General features: G+C 38.7%; 1 protein-coding gene across 3 annotated transcripts in view; it reads right to left on the bottom strand.

Annotated features, from left to right (window-relative positions):
• Window positions 1-16,101, bottom strand: part of SORCS1 (sortilin related VPS10 domain containing receptor 1) — a 269,815-nt gene that overhangs the window by 33,505 nt on the left and 220,209 nt on the right. For all 3 annotated transcript variants that reach the window (XM_052677145.1, XM_052677146.1, XM_052677147.1), the window contains exons 16-18: window positions 14,203-14,333; window positions 7,330-7,443; window positions 6,152-6,323 (exon numbers count right to left, since the gene is read on the bottom strand). In XM_052677145.1, coding sequence (XP_052533105.1) covers window positions 6,152-6,323; window positions 7,330-7,443; window positions 14,203-14,333 — 417 coding nt within the window. The remainder of the gene's footprint in view (window positions 1-6,151; window positions 6,324-7,329; window positions 7,444-14,202; window positions 14,334-16,101) is intronic.

Raw genomic sequence — 16,101 nt, 5'->3', positions numbered from 1 at the left:
AGCCAGAGAAGAACACCTGGGAATTAAAAACAATTTTTCCCAAGGCCCATCTTAAGCCTTCTTCCTACACACCATGAGATGCTAAACTATAAATTGGAAATTTACTGTTTTCTAAGGGATTTTCTCATTAAATGCCTACAGAATTTCTAAGCATAAACAGAACACTCTCCATTCCCCAAACCAAAATACACACTTTTCCTGTATCTTGCCAAAACAATAGAGGATTCATAAGACACAGATGTTTCCAACAAACTCCATGAAGCTTCCTGCCTGGGGATATGCCAAGAAACTGACTATATACTTCATAACAATATTGTTACATTTTGATTACTTTCATACAGTCTTGGTATTTCAGTGTATCTGAGGTTCAGGCTCATTCAAACTCATCACAAACACTCTATGTGAATTTTGCCCAGGAGTTTCTAATCATGAATTTTCCTTATTAACTTACAGTCTTTGTATATAAATTGAAGTATTAAAACAATGAAACACAGTTCAAGGTTTTTAATTTTGTTTCCCATGTTTCAAATTTAATTTTTAAGTCTTCAATTATGCATCAAATTGTGACTCCTTCCTTACACATGTTGAAAATGAATTTAATTATCCTCTGCAAGAGACAGACACCACTGTTGAACTGTCTTCATGAATTAATGTTTTAGAAATCTGTTTTGTGCTTCCTTAAGAGCAACCCTTTATACACTGTGACATTTTCCTGTCACCATTAGAAAACATCCATCAAACATTTCCATTGCAACCGATTATCTGTACACGGGATAATTTTTTACTTTGTCTGTTTAAGGCATATACTTATTTTAAAAAGATGCTTATGTTCAACTCGGTCAAATACAGAAAATCACATTTTCTTTTCAAATTCCCATTTATGAAGAGATGCTCTTTAACTTTAATAGCAGAAACTGATTAAAAATGTGTCTTTTATAAGGCTGGGTACATGTACTTCTTTTTCTACACCAACACAGTAAATTTTACTAATTGAATGTTTCGTTATGACTGCCAGTTCTGCCAACACAATTCATCTATGAACTTTTTCTACAGGACTAGATCTGTGCTCTACAGGAATTAGAATTACACCAAATAATTCAACTTATGCAACTGGAGGTGCATTAGAAGACTGTAGCACTGTGTCATCATGAAGGAAAGGTCAACATTTATACATTTTCATGGAATTTTAGCAGAGGATTAAAAAAATGCATGAAAGGCTTTGATTTCACCTAACAATCTTGTCATCGTCAGTAACAGAGAAAATGCAATTATAATTCAGATGACAGTGGTATGGAAGAGGGGATGTACTGATCTTTGGCTGTGTGCTATTAAGAGGAATGTGTTGGTGTTAGAAAGATAAACAGCCATGATTCACAATGTGTGTTTAAAGTTAGGATAAAGGTTTCAGAATTTCATAATCTTTACTAACTTGTGATATCAAAGAGGGAACACAGTAGGACACTGAAAAACATGTGCTTTCATATACTACTAGCTTCGCATCTTTAATTTTAAGTACAGCAACAACAAAACAATCCTAACACTAAGCTTACCTCCAGAGATTTCAGCTGAGTTGCATTCTGAATTACACCAGGCCACAGTGCCATGGAGGGAAATGTTCATAGCACTGTTCCTTTGTCAGCAGAGTCCCCTGAGCTCATTAAATGCACCCAGGCACAATGTTCGTTGGGTAACCACTTACTGAAAGTCATTACAGAAAGCCACAGTGGTCTACAAGAAATCCAGGGCTTTATTTTTATATTCACTTAGCACGGGAGATTTCTTTGGCCTTATAAGCATTCAGCATAAATATGAATAGCCTGGAAGACATGAGGTAGTAAGCGAAGTTCTATTTTCAAATGAAGGAAAAAGGAAAAAGGTTAAGTTTCTTACTTAAGTTCACACAGAAATAGCTCAGAGAGTACTTCAGGAACGAGTTCAGATTGCCTGAATTTCAGTCCATGGCTAAAACTGTAAGAACTAAAGAGTTTTCCCCGCATATCAACCTAATCAAAACATCATATAGAAGAAGAAAGTAGTCAAATGCAAGCCAGTGGAGTGACTTTGGCAAGTGAGAGGTGAAGCAGATCTGGAATGTCAAAGACTTTTGGCTGTCAATTTGTCAGGATAAAAAATAAATTAGAGTAGGCAGTTTCTCCATGAATTATCTGTAATGAAACAGCCAAAGCCCTGAACCATTCTGCCCTGAATGTCTTTACCAACCTTTTCTTCAGCAAAGACATATGAGCAATCAGATAAAACAAGTTTGAAAGCCATTGTGCTGAACAGAGTTGTTCTGGAAGCTGCTGCTTCTAGTGTCTCTGCTGAAACAGTGCAGCAAGAAACACAAATGTCTGATGTTCATAACAATAAGTGAAATATAGAAATAACAACTAGGTTTGTGACAGGAAAGAGATCTTCATGACCATGTGATGAGGAAGACATGCAGAAATTACACTTGCTTAACAAAATTCCTCTATTTTCTACAGCAGAGCAGGAAAATATGTCAGGGATGTTGGGTTTAAGAATTTGACTGGAAAAAATGTCTTTGTAGCATTTTATTTGAGTGGATTTTTTAAAATTATTATTATTTCTTTTTCTTGAGGAAAAATTAAGCAAGGATTAAGGTTATGTAGGATGAGAAGCAACTCTAGATGAGTGCTACAGGTGAAAGGCACCAACCTGATCTTTATCTGTGTACAGAGCATAAAGAGGCCAGAGCAGGACAAAGGATTAACCTTTAAAGTGACATCATTTTGAGGCAATGGGAAATTGCCTTTAAAGCACAGCTGATTTTCTCCCATTCTGCCAGTTAGTGACAGACTGTGACTATTCTCCTTTGCTCAATGGGAATTTAAGAACAAAATTACCAGCTTAACTATGGTGCTCTGCTTATTAAATACTTCCACAACACTTTGTACAATGAGATACATGCTAATTATAAAAGGAAGCACTGATGCTTTCTGACTGCTTCCATACAGTAAGATTTTCACAATGATTGTATGTAGTCTAATATGTGAACTAACCTGGAGGAACCTTCCCAGTCTGACACTCTGTCATGATTAGAATGACAGTCTGCAGTCCCAGCCTTGAGCATCACTGCAGACATAAGGGTACTCTACAAGAAACCCCTGTGTTGTGAATCCTGCCTGATTCCCACAACTTAGTGGAAACATCAGTTTTCACTGCCACAATTTTACTCCTCTCTCAGATATCGCCTTCTACTTCATAAATGCAGTGATTTTTCAGGGCCTCGAGTGAGCCTGCATCTAAAGTTTGCATCTCTTTTCAGACCCAGGTAGGATCCAAAAAGAAAATAATACTTTCTATCTCAAGCTGTGGTTCACCAGCTTCTTATCGTTTACTTGCTTGTCACAGAATCATGGAATGCTTTGGGTTTAATACCTTAAACACCATCCAGTTCCAACACCCCACCATAGGCAGGGAAACTTCCCACTAGATTGGTCACTAGACTAGATTGGTCAAAGTCCCATCCAGCCTGGCCTTGAACACTTCCAGGGGTGGTGCATCCATAGTTTCTCTATGCCAGGGCCTCACCAGTCTCATAGTAAAGAATACCTTCCTCATGTCTAATCTAAATCTCTCCTCTTTTAGTTTAAAACTGTTAAGTGGAACATAAGCTTGAACAAAGTGAGTTGGGAAGCTATGTTTTTTGGAACAGCTCTGCAGATCTGAAGGCTTCAAACAAGCCACCTCAGAAGGATACAAGAGATGCCAAGATGAAAACATAACATAAGCAAAGGTTTACATTTGTTTGTTTTATATCCTGAAAAATGTTGATTGTAACAAAAGTCAAAGAGTCCCTACCAGCGTCAAGCACTAAAAATATTGGCCATTACTGCAGGGGGTTGAATAGGACAGAATTTCTCCATATGACCTTGAGAATGATACACATGCACACACAGGAATATCTAGCCTTTTTCAGCATGCCTGATGCCTTCTTTTCAGCAACAGTGGGTGACACAGACTGGCTGGATGGTAAACATCCTAGATTATACTGTGGTGTATACTGGTACAAGGCACAACTCAACAGAAAATGGCTTGTATCTTGTATCCTGTTTGTAAAGGAAGGAAAGTTTCACAGGCGTTGGACGAAACAAAGTCCACACTAATCAAGCTAAGCAAACTCCAGTGATCCCTTCCAGCTTCAGCAGTTCTGCAACTATGTGAATTTGATACCTGCTCTATGACAGGATGGTGGTTCTTTTACTGCGTTATTTAACTTTCCTGGTGAGGGTGTGATTTTTTTTACTGAAATAGTTTATTTGAGAAATAATTTAGTGTATGTAAAAATACGTTCCTATGACTACAATTTATTCTCTCATATCATATAAGCACATAACTGGACAAACTTCCATCTTTGTTGAATATTTCTTTTGTTGTAACATCAGCCCAAACGTCACTGTCAGATTAGGTCAAATTCACCTCCAAAATTCTGCAAATTCTATACGTTGACAAATCTAGGAGCAGAAGGTCAGGATTCATCTGGCAGGGAAGTAATTACCAAGGCTGCAGGCTGATCAATACTTTTCAGTGCTGAGAGCAATTCCTAAACTCCTCCTTATGAAATATCCCCCAAAACGGGTCCCCTTTAGATTTCCACTGCAGCTGACTCACTTATCAAAATATGCTTTACATACTTCGTTTTGCACAGCATGCATCCAAACTCCGATGAAAACTGAAACAGTGTTATCAGAAAAGATCGTGACCAACTGAAAACACAGTACAATTCACAACAGATTTGTGTGTAACAGAGTGTCAAGGACACTCTTACAAGATATGCGAGTTCAAACACTCAAAGCAGGAAATTTGTTCTGAGTTTCCCAATGCGTGAGTTACTGCATCTCCCCCTATTGGTATAATTCCTTGACAGATCTGTGATTGATGTCTTAGGTTACCCATCTCTTTCTCCTAGTCTGTTGTAAGGCTTTTCTGAGAATAGAAAGGCAGCAATAAACACTTCTAGAGGGAGAATATAAAAACATCTTTCTTGGTTGCTTGTATGCTTTTTGAAATAAAGTTTGAAAGCTTTAAATCTCATTTTGTTCTTCTTTTCTTCATCTTTAAACATAGAAATCAATAATGTATCCTGGTCAAAGTATATGTTCAAACTGCTATGATGGCATCTGCAGTAGCTATGTTGTATGAGTTTAACTACTGTAATGGAGACCACTTTTTGGAGAAAATGAACATTCCAGTTGTAGAACTGCTTAAGGTTAGATACGATTTATTACATTATTGTCTTTGCAGATCAGGACACTTGTTTACTGGGAAAATATCAGTAGTAGAATGCAAAAACCCCAACATGTCCCTACAAAACTCAGCACCAGAGGTCATCCTCATTTCTCTATCCTCACTACTAATGACATGTGGTATGGTGAGGGTCAGAAGTAATTTCCATGAATACTCTAAAGCTCTAAAAGGATATGCATTATCCCCCAGTGCAAAAGCATAGTTGTTTTAGGATTTATTGTCCAATTGCACATGACAAAGGGTAGAAGTTTAAAGAAATCAAACTGGATTAGGGAAAAAGATATAATAATTACTTTGTAGGAGTTATCATTTAGGAGCCTACAATTATCAGATAAGGAAGTGGTAAGCAGAGAAAACAGGTGGAAAAAAAAACTTTTTTTCTATAGGCTCATAAATGGAAAGAGGAGTACTGTGGCGTAATAAATTACGTTAGAGATATAACAGGAACACAGATTCCAGTCAGAGACTGAGTCAGCTTTGCATCTGCAATCAATTTCAGACTCAGTGCTGATGACATCTTGAGATTTTACCCCCAGGCACTTAACCAGTATGCAGAGAATCATAAAATCCTTTGATGGAAGGGATCCTTAAAAGTTATCTAGTTCAACTTCTCTGCAATGAACAGGGACACCTACAGCTAGGTGTTCTCAGAGCCTGGTCCAGTCTGACCTGGAATGTCTCCAAGAGTGGAGATACCAACTCTTTGGCCAACCTGCGCCAGTGCCTCACCAGCATTATTGTAAAAATGTTTTTTCCTTATATCTAGTATCTTCGACAGATACATAAGGGAGCTGTTTTTGTCCTATACTCTATTCACCTTTCCACCACTTTAAAACTTCGGTTAGCATGACTCAGACTGAAATACACCCGTAGAGCCTACCTCTTCCAGTTGCACCAGAAAAGTGACATTGTGTCCTTGCTCAGCTGTCAGTTTGCCATCAGAGGTTATTATTCGAAGTCCCTGGGGAGCTTTGCCAGGACATTGCTGTGGTTTTGCTGTGTACTGCTCTCTCACACCATCCGTGCAGTTATTAGAAACAACTTTTCGGTACCTGCAAAGGTAAAGAGAGAAACTATACAAGATTCTGACAGGGAGCACAGCAGGGTTAACTGGGAACAGGGGTACATTTCTGAGGTTTCTTTAGACTAAGGAAATTGGAAGAAAGCAGATTCTCAAATACGTTTTATGATTTTCCTCAGCCAAGTATTCCTCACATACCTAACGTATAAGCAGTTAATAATGTTGTTAGTGACAGGTAATATTTAGCACAGCTGTATACCACATACTACATATATTGCATAAAACATAGAATTCTATGACAATGTAGGTTATAAGTTAGATAATTATAAAGTTATAAATAAGTAATATACATATACAGTATAATTGTATTATATTATTACACTTTTAGGTAGTTAAACAGATTTTCTCATGTCTCAAAACCATTCCTTTGTCATCAGCAGTGAGACAATTCTAAAGATGTAAGCCTCCAGAACTTACAGTAATGATAAAGTGGAAGAAGACGACAGATTATGCCTGTATTTGAATGTACAGAATCCCAAAACATCTTAGATACTTTTGTTTCAGTCATTTGCATGAGAAATGCAGTTTGAGGTCAGTCTTCTAATACAAAATGCTTCTTTTATTGATGTTCGAGAGAGCTGAAGAACAATCAGCATTTGGACTAACTGCCCATATATTACTTCTTTGTACATATATATCAGTTTTATCTCTTTCCTCTAATTTATTTCCCACCCTTTCTGGCTCACGTGATCCTGAATGATTTTAACAGGATTGCTTTCAGAGATTTAGTGGTCTGGCCTTTGCCTTACATTTTCCACTCAAGTTTCTTTAAGACATCATTTTTCATAGAAAGTTCTGGACCATATGTGATGGTGATCTGGAGGGCATTACTGTGCACCCCAGAAAATTCAATAATGAAGAAGTCCCAAGGACTTCACCCAGCTTTGAGTCACCAGTGGTAAATGCTGTCATCATTGGGTTGAAGTTCACTGTGAAGTGTCTGCTCTGGCTAAAATACTGTCTAGTGCACCACTTACCCAGTGCTGTTGAGATAACTCTGTCCAAGGCTGCAGTCTTTTGACAAGGAAGATGGATTATACCAAAATGCTGGTAAACACTGCCCGTTGCTGTGACGTTCATATCCATAATCACTGTTTGAACATTAAAAGAGAGTTACACACAAACATTTAAAAAAGAAAAAAGAATTAACACAGGTATTAGCTCACACTGTCTGCTACTGATACAAGTTGTGATTTTCCTCAGTATGTTTACTAGAGTTTCTGATTTTTTTTATGATGGAATAACAGATTCTTCATCTTGCTTTAGCTTTTGTTATGCATAAAGTTACCCTGCATACATCCCAGTCCAAACAGTAGAACTAGATCATTACGATTCTTCCAGGCAGTTCATGAGCTACTGCTTTATCTGTTCTCCCTAGGCAGTCCAACAGTGTTTCTCTAGCTCATCTCTAAACCAAAATATGATAAAGGCCAGAGATCTTCACCTATTTCAACCACTGCTGTCACAGTTACCTCTTAGAAAACTGAAGTGCTAAACAGTTTGATATATTTGAAAACCATGTTATACAAGCTGCAGAGGAAAACCTACGCTCTGAAGGAGCAGAGTGAAGGTACAGAGGGTATTTGGTAATTTCTGTTTTGGTTTGGAAGTGGAAATGTTGCAAATAAATAAATAAATAAATAAATAAAAATAAAAAGAAAAGAAAAAAGAAAAGTTTTAGAAACAATAAATCAGAATGGAATCTTTTGCTCCAATTTGGGTTTAGCTATGACTAGGTTTGATTCAGTTCCACAAAAAATAAGCAACATTTCCAACTGTTTTTTGCTTTCAGATAAACACACAATAAATAATGTTCAATTATAAAACCTGTTTATCCAGTATTCTGTTTGCATGGTTAGTTTTCTAGTCATTCAGTAATGAGGACTGTTTGGACAGAAAATCATTCATTCCTTTTATTGAGCTTTCTCCATACAGTATAACTGAGAAGCTAATGGGTCACCATTTCTAAGAACTGCCATCCAGAGGTTCACAGACACCATTCCAAAATTCCAGTTGCCGTATGACCTTTAATCTTAGAATGGTACTTCTTAGCTTTAGTAACTTTGTATCAAGTAGCCAAATGTTGAAACAAAACAGGTTTAGAATATTCTTAGATTATATGATTAAAGGCTTACATTTGGATACATAAAAAAGAACGAAGAAAAACAGGAGACCAAAACCCTCAATAATATGGGTGCAGCCAGTGGAATCCCTGTACTGGCTCCTCTAAGAACTGGTCAAAAGATAACCATCAGGCCAAAGTGGGGTGGAGGCTCACCAGATAGACAACTGGAGAGGTGCTACTAAGACTGCCTTGCAGACTGAGCTGGGTTACTGCACATGGAGGAATGGGTTTCATTATGCCATGCTAAGGAATAGCATTTGTGGATTGTACAAAAGTTATTAGGGGATGTGATGCGGAAGAACCAAATGCAGAGAAAGGGAAGGAAAAAATTGTACAAAATAAGGAGAAAAAAGAACAGGCTGTGTGTACGCTGAATGTTTCCTGTTCTGTGTGCACGTGTGTGTGGAGATCTAAGTGTTAGCAACTAGAGTTAGAACATGGATCACAGAGAGTCCAACTCCTGGCTCCACATAGGACCACCAGACTACGAGAGCGCAGATCAAACAATCCCTGAACTCCAGCAGCTTGGGCCATGCCCACTGTACTCTGGAGCAGAACTTTTCCCTAACGCCTGCTTTACCCTCTCCTGACACAGCTCCATGCTGTTTCCTGGGGCACTATCACTGTGACCAGAGAGCAGAGCTCACTGCTGCCACTCCGCTCACTGAGAGGAACAGTGGGCTACCAGGACGCCTCCCCTCAGCCTCCTCCTCTCTGAGCTGAACCCAAGGATCTCAGCCACTCATAAGGTGGACATGTAGAGGGCTTTTATCACAATTTTTTACCCACGCTTGTAACTTTTCAAGAAAATAAATGTTTTGATGTAATCTAAAAACAGCAATTTAAAAGATGACATTAACAACAGCAACAAAACAACTAATGCTACACATCACGTGGAAAAACTAAATACAATGAACTGCACAACTGCTCCATAAGAACATTTTGGCAGCTGTGCTGCTTGGGATAGCTACGAGTAATTGAGAACATGCTCTAGGAAACAGCAATGAACCAGATGACCTAAATGGGTCTTTTCCTCAGTTTTTGTGATTGAATTTTCATGAATCTATTTACTCAGATGCTAGTGATTGAATGTTGCTTAATTGCTTTGGAAGCATTAGACAGCGTATTCTCCCATTGCCATGCAGTCCTCTAATCATCCTTGTTGGATTAAAAACACTATGGCTGTAGAAACACTTTATAATGAAGAATAACACCACTCTGATTTGCTTACAGAAAACAAATATTTACACACAAGTGGCACTCCTGGATTTTTGTAATTCATTTGTCAACACTTTGCAGCACTGTATTTCTAAGTTATCTTGTATCACTCTAATTAAAAAGGCTGTAACACTCTACACACACAATGTTATGTAATCAGGTGAAAACAAAACAGAGCAGTGAGATCTGCTGCAGAGGGGATCAATATCTGTAGTCCAACTTAATACAGCAGTAACCATCTGTGATCTCTTACTACACACATCCATACTCATGCTCTAATTTTGTTTCCTGTTAGAACTCACAAATCTGGGCAACAGAAGTTTGACTTCACTAGGTTTGACTACGCATGGATTTCTCAAACTCAAGAGAATGAAATGATAGGATTTTGCACAGCAAAAATAGTTCTAAGCACAGAAGTTTCACAGTGTCATTTTCAGGCTTGCAAATCGTCTGGCTCATTAAAGGCCCTACAGAAATGTAATCCCAGAAAATGACATGAATTGTTGTACCGTATCTCTGTACAGATGCACGAGCCCTCCGTTCACCTCCGCAGTCTTGGAATTTAATGAATTCCTTGGCTACAGGCTGGTGCATGCAGAACACTGATGCTGACAACAAATTGCTGCCTACAATTTGGCACAACAGGCTTTGCAGCAATCAACAAGCATTAGCATCAATTGGATTGCCATAGCAAGAGCAAGTATAGCAAAATATGGAAACAGGAAAGGCATCAGCTCTAGCCTGCAATCAGCTAGCCAAGTCACTGCCAGGTACCTGGGAATTGGAATTTGCATATATTGATGGTATTTTCTGCCTGCTTGAAAAGAACTCAGGTGAAATAGATAATGTACTTATCAAAATAAGAGCAGAACATTTAACAGCAGGGCTTGTTTTATCAGCGTGAAGCAGCCTACTATCTGTCTCTCACTGACAATGGTTTAAAATATAGACCACTTTTACTGGTTTAAACAGGAATTGTATTTGCGTATTCACTTATTTCTTCTATTTACAAGTCCTCCCTTGCAATTAAAGACAGACTGAATCCAGAAGTTCTATAACCCTGCTCCAAACTCATGGTAAATTTCCTGATTTTATGTTTGTGTACAAGTAAAAATCAAAGAAAAGAAATCCCTTTTGGAGGTCTTTTGCTTGAAAACACGTGACAAACTTATTGTAATGGAAGAACTGTAAATCTACATGATATTATTGAAATCCCACTGCTTTAAGATAAGAAATTATCAGGTAAGTCAGAAAAGTTTCTGAGACTACAGAGATGACTTACAACATGAGCACAGGATTTCCTTAATTTTAACAGCTTCACCTTAAGGTCAACCATGCCAGCAACAGTAAACATTACCCATAGTTTTACATTCTCTGCTCTGCAAACTTTCCAGACCTTAAGTAGGTTGGAATCAAGGTACCTATGTTTAAAGTCACCTTTGATCTGTAGCTTCCAAAAGGTCCTCTAGAAATAATTAACCGTGGCCACAGATAGTAATGTCTTACTATCATTTTACTAACTTAATATTTTCTAATACTAAACTATGGTATAAGAACAGATTTCTGTTTCAGGGAGTTCTACTTGCTTCCCAGTATTCCAAGGACTCGAGCTAGGATTTGTCTAAGAGAAGGACGGATTTAGCAACACTTTGAATGATGGATCTAGGAAGGCATATGATTATAACTGCACCAGTGTTCAGAAGTACAGGTCATTCCAGTTTATCTTAACAGAATATAAAACCCCCAAGTGTCCTCCAGTAAATCTGTGCCTTGTAGATATCTAGAACCCTACGGATGCAGATATACATCTCAGACTTGAATCTGTATTTTCGACGACCATTCAAAATGAACTAAAATGAATTCAAAATCACTATTTGTCATCTAACTGTGCCCTCTTGAATGATAAAACAGATTTAATTAACTTTAGGATGCAAATAAATGTTCTTTTCAGAACTGACATTTGCATGACTGCATGAATCAATGAGTGCTAACACATGAAGCCAACACAGTCTGATCATATTCAGCATCTGCCTTCTGCCTCAATGCAGTTTATCAAGACAGTTTCTCATGGCAGAGAACTATGGTGTTTTAGCATAAGAATTAAACCTAGCAGGCAGGTCTGTAATTTAAAGCCTATCCGATAAAAAAAAAAAAAGCCAGACAGATCCTCACCAATATCATCAGTGAGATAAATATGCCTGACTCTCAATTGCACTAAGGCTCCTTTGCACCTTTTTAGCTATCTGAAGTCACTAGCACCAGCATAAACAGACTGCTGCTCCCCTTGAAGGCATGAGATTTAGGAACACGGATAGGAGAAGTGCTCAGTATTAATGGCAATGGGTTCAGAGGGAGGACTGGCAGAGCAACACTTCACTCAAAGTTTCTATTAAAGGACATGGGAGACAGGTAGCTGAAGAATGAGCATCACTGAAGATTTCCGTCCATGTCTGGAAGGTGTTTCTACCAAAGAGATATTGCTGTAATAACATCCAAACAGCAGGAAGGAACACAATGGAAGGAAAACAGCTAAATTAATGCTTTAATAACACACAAGTAACGGTGTCATCCATTTACCCAAATCAATTAAATGAAGAAGAACAATCTCGTTTCCAGGCTGTTGCTAGGACAGAATTGTTGAGGGTTCCTGAACACCTATTCCTGAAGCACCATTGCCCTCTGGCTGTGAGCTGCAGCCCATGCAGGGAGCAGTACGTGTTTGGATCGAGGCCACAGGAAGAGACATCTTCTGTCAGAAGAGCTCAGATTCCCGAGGCTGGAGAATCTATAGTCATTTCTAATGCCGCTCAGTTTTGTTGCTGTGTAAAGCAATAAACAAATGTGCCCTTTTCTCTGAGAAAGAACCACAATGGACTGAATACAAATTTGAAAAGAACCTTGAACTCTTGATATTGTTAGGAGAAAAAAACAAACACAAAACAACAGACAATCTAAGTCTGAACTGATAAAACAATACACAGATCTAACAGCAATGATGCTCTTTGTTTGTTTGTTGCAACTTTCTCATCTACATATGATTGATTTTACTCCAAGCTCTGACAAGCTTAGGTAATAAAATGTTCTCTTTACAATTTCAGTGTCCAAACTACACTGAATGGGGCAGGGATTGTTGTCTTCTTTCATTCTGTATACAAACTCGTATCCTGCAACCATCACTATTAATGCAAAAAGCTGTCCAGATTACGTTAAGATTGTAAATCCAAGTGCAGCCAGTACAGGGGCTTCTCCCTACCTGAAGGATATGAGTTCCCTTAAACCAACTTCAATTCAGAGCCCTGATCAGCTTAAAAAAAAAAAGCATTCAAAAGCACCATGGAATTGTCATAAATGAGGATGAGAAAAGAGCTGCTGCTCCTTGCAGGAAACCCCCTCCAGAGGACATCCTTTCACAGCAAGGTTTTATTGACTGATATTCCTCCAAATTTCCCTTCAGCCCAGCTTATGCAGGGTGCTACTGCAGTGAAGCCTAGTGAAGAGTTCAATGAGGCATGCACTGAACACTATGGCACAGAAGCAGAGCTTTGACTTTGTTAACACAGTGAATCTGGGCTGAGAAATTCAGTCAAGCCAGCAGAACTCTTTTCTTGCCATTTCTTTCCTCCCTTGTCTTTTCTTCTCTGTGGCTTTTCCAACATTATGTGGAAAAATCTCCATAAAACCACATTCCTGACTGCATTAAGTAGATAAACAGGTGATGACTATTTGTGGTAAATATTTGTGAACTGGATGTTTTATTCTTTTTCCTCAGAGGCAGTGGAGAAGGAAGCTGAAATGGATAAAGTCAAAATCCAGATCTTAGGACTACATGAATAACAGGAGCTCAGAGTATTGGGGAGGATCATGATATCCTACTCTAAAACAGAAGTGGTTTCACCAGGAGGAGGAATAACCTCTTAGGTCAGAAAGGCTTTTTAGCAGTCTGCTCAGCTCACAGATTTGCAGTACTTTTAAGGATATTTTTCTCAGTCTACTTCTAACAAGAGGATTTCAAAATTCTCCCCATTCCAACAGATCCAAAGGGTCTCATGAGTCTATGTGACCTGTCTGTCACACATCCCTAGCCATCCAAGTATCCTCAAGTTCTTTTACAGCCCAGCAGACCTTTTGCAGAAAGTTTCCTCTAGGTGCATGTAAAAGAAATAAATGCCTGTTTCCCCCCAGCAAGTATCACTGTGGTATTTTTGTTCTGCTACTAGCAACAAGCCTTTATAGCAGCAAATCACTCAATCAGTTTCAAAGAAATAAAAACATATGTTCTCAGAGTGAGAAGTTCTGCAATGAAAGCAGAGGTTTATCAGAAGTGTTTCATGACTGTGAAGCACTTATGAGTTTAAGGGGCCTAACCACTAACAGACTGACAATGCATTAGTCAGACTTCTAGAAACTGAGTATGGGGGTTGGTGACTCTGCCAACCCCTGTATTCTGGTAAGGTGGGAAGCACATCATTTTACGTAATCTCACACTATTCGTGTGCCCATTGCTCACCAGTCAAAGTCTGCATCCGTGCATACACATGGCTCTGAAGTCATACCCCCAGCATATTTTCCTTGCATGCATTTCTTCTCTGACTTGCGCTTCCTGTAGATCCTTTTTGCTCCCATGATGCAAGCTTCTCCCTGGAAACAAAACCAAAAATATATTTCTCTTACACCCACTAGGCTGTTTGTAACACCCATTTTATCCAAGACTGTGCAATATTAAGGGCTATGACTCAAGGGAAGAGGATGGAAAGTCAAATACCATGTCAGTACAGGGGAGCTAATTAAAGTTATGGAAGCTTTAATTGAAATAAAGCAGCTTTTCCAATACACACCAAGAAATTATCTGGGGTTACCTATGAATCAGATTCAATTCTGAATTTGTTCCAAGCCCAATGAGTATTTGAGTCAGACTCGTTTCTTGTTTATAGATTAAGTTTCACAGCAACTGAAAACAGAGCCTGATCCCTCCACTCCAAGATAGAGTAGGTCTGTTCCGTTAGTTTAATCACTTTGGCAATGATTTTATTCAGTAGAAATTAGTAATATGTATATACCTAAATATTTTCGACACTTTCTGATTTCATTTTGACCAGGGTTTGATTTGTAACATACTGGATGTTAACACTTCCTTGATCTCTCACTATTTTGAACACCTTGCTACACATTTATATCTAGGGAATGTGGCAAAGCCCTGTGAATTCAAAGGAAAGCAAAGCAAAAGTCAAAAGTCCACAGCCACCTTCCTAAAAATAGTTCTGCAGGCTCCAAAGCCAACATCTTTAGAGATATACTGCAAAATTCTTAGCATTTTTGCTTATGCAATCACAAGAAAGTAAAGAATAAAAAAAAGTGGGATCTCGCTTGTTACATTTTGTGATGTTAAGATCACTATTGGAAAAATAAAGTTTTCAGACCTTTGATTTGACCAAGAAAAGAGAAAGGCCCAAATGGCACCTGGTGTAAAATCCTGTGAATTCTTGAATCTCAACATCTAAGTCATATTTTGTATTTTTAGTGTGACATTGTGCCTTGTGTGAGCAGCCAATCTGAGTCAAGCTACTTTCATTTCATATCCATTATTAAATTCTTGCCCAGCAAGACAACATTTGATGATACAAATGGGTGTACCTCTTTAGATTGCAGTGAAGACTGTGGTGTTTAAATGACCACAGAATTTGGGCTTTATTTTGTTCTAACCTGATTGAACACAGGCTGCCATGCCAAACTTAGTAGAACTTGTAAGATGCCCCCTGCCCACAGGAATGAGCACATTGACTCATGGGACACCTGAGTGATAATTTCAAGAATCATGCAGTCCTGCATCACGTGTGCCAGGAACAGGACACGGGAGGGGCAACAGAACAGTAGATAAACTGTCTGGTTCCTGCAGCAGACGTATCGCAGCTGAGAGAGACAGAGCAATATGAAAATGAGTGAATAAGACATGAGAGTGAGAGGGCAGAACCTGGGGAAATAAGCGTGAGAGAGCTAGAAGGGTCTAAAGTCTCTGAGACACAAGAGGAACAGAAGAGAAAAGAGGTAAGGATGAGAGAACTGCTTGTGAATTCTAAGAGAGAAGGATTTCAGGCCTATTTCAGCAGCAGCAATTCTGCTGCAGCTGCATCCGCCTTCTGGAAGGTAAGAGTCTTAGCTAATTGCCTGCACAGAACCTCAAACCTCTGCTCCTTTTATAACACAGAGTCTTACTCATTAATTACAGAACAAGCTAAGACACTGTTCATCCTTCAGGGCTCATAGGGTGCAATCTGCAGCCAACACATCTATGTTAAGAGAAAAATAAAACATCCAGTAAAGGATAATCAGGCTAACAGAAAAACACTGCAGCCTCTCTGCTGATTCTTAACTGTAGGATCATTAGCTGCCTCAGGTCAGATCCCAGCCT

Source organism: Tympanuchus pallidicinctus, unplaced genomic scaffold, assembly GCF_026119805.1.
Source record: "Tympanuchus pallidicinctus isolate F22 unplaced genomic scaffold, pur_lepc_1.0 scaffold16, whole genome shotgun sequence".
NCBI classification, from domain to species: domain Eukaryota; kingdom Metazoa; phylum Chordata; class Aves; order Galliformes; family Phasianidae; genus Tympanuchus; species Tympanuchus pallidicinctus.
The sequence above is the reverse complement of the archived record's forward strand: the minus strand, read 5'-3'. Positions and strand labels throughout refer to the sequence as shown.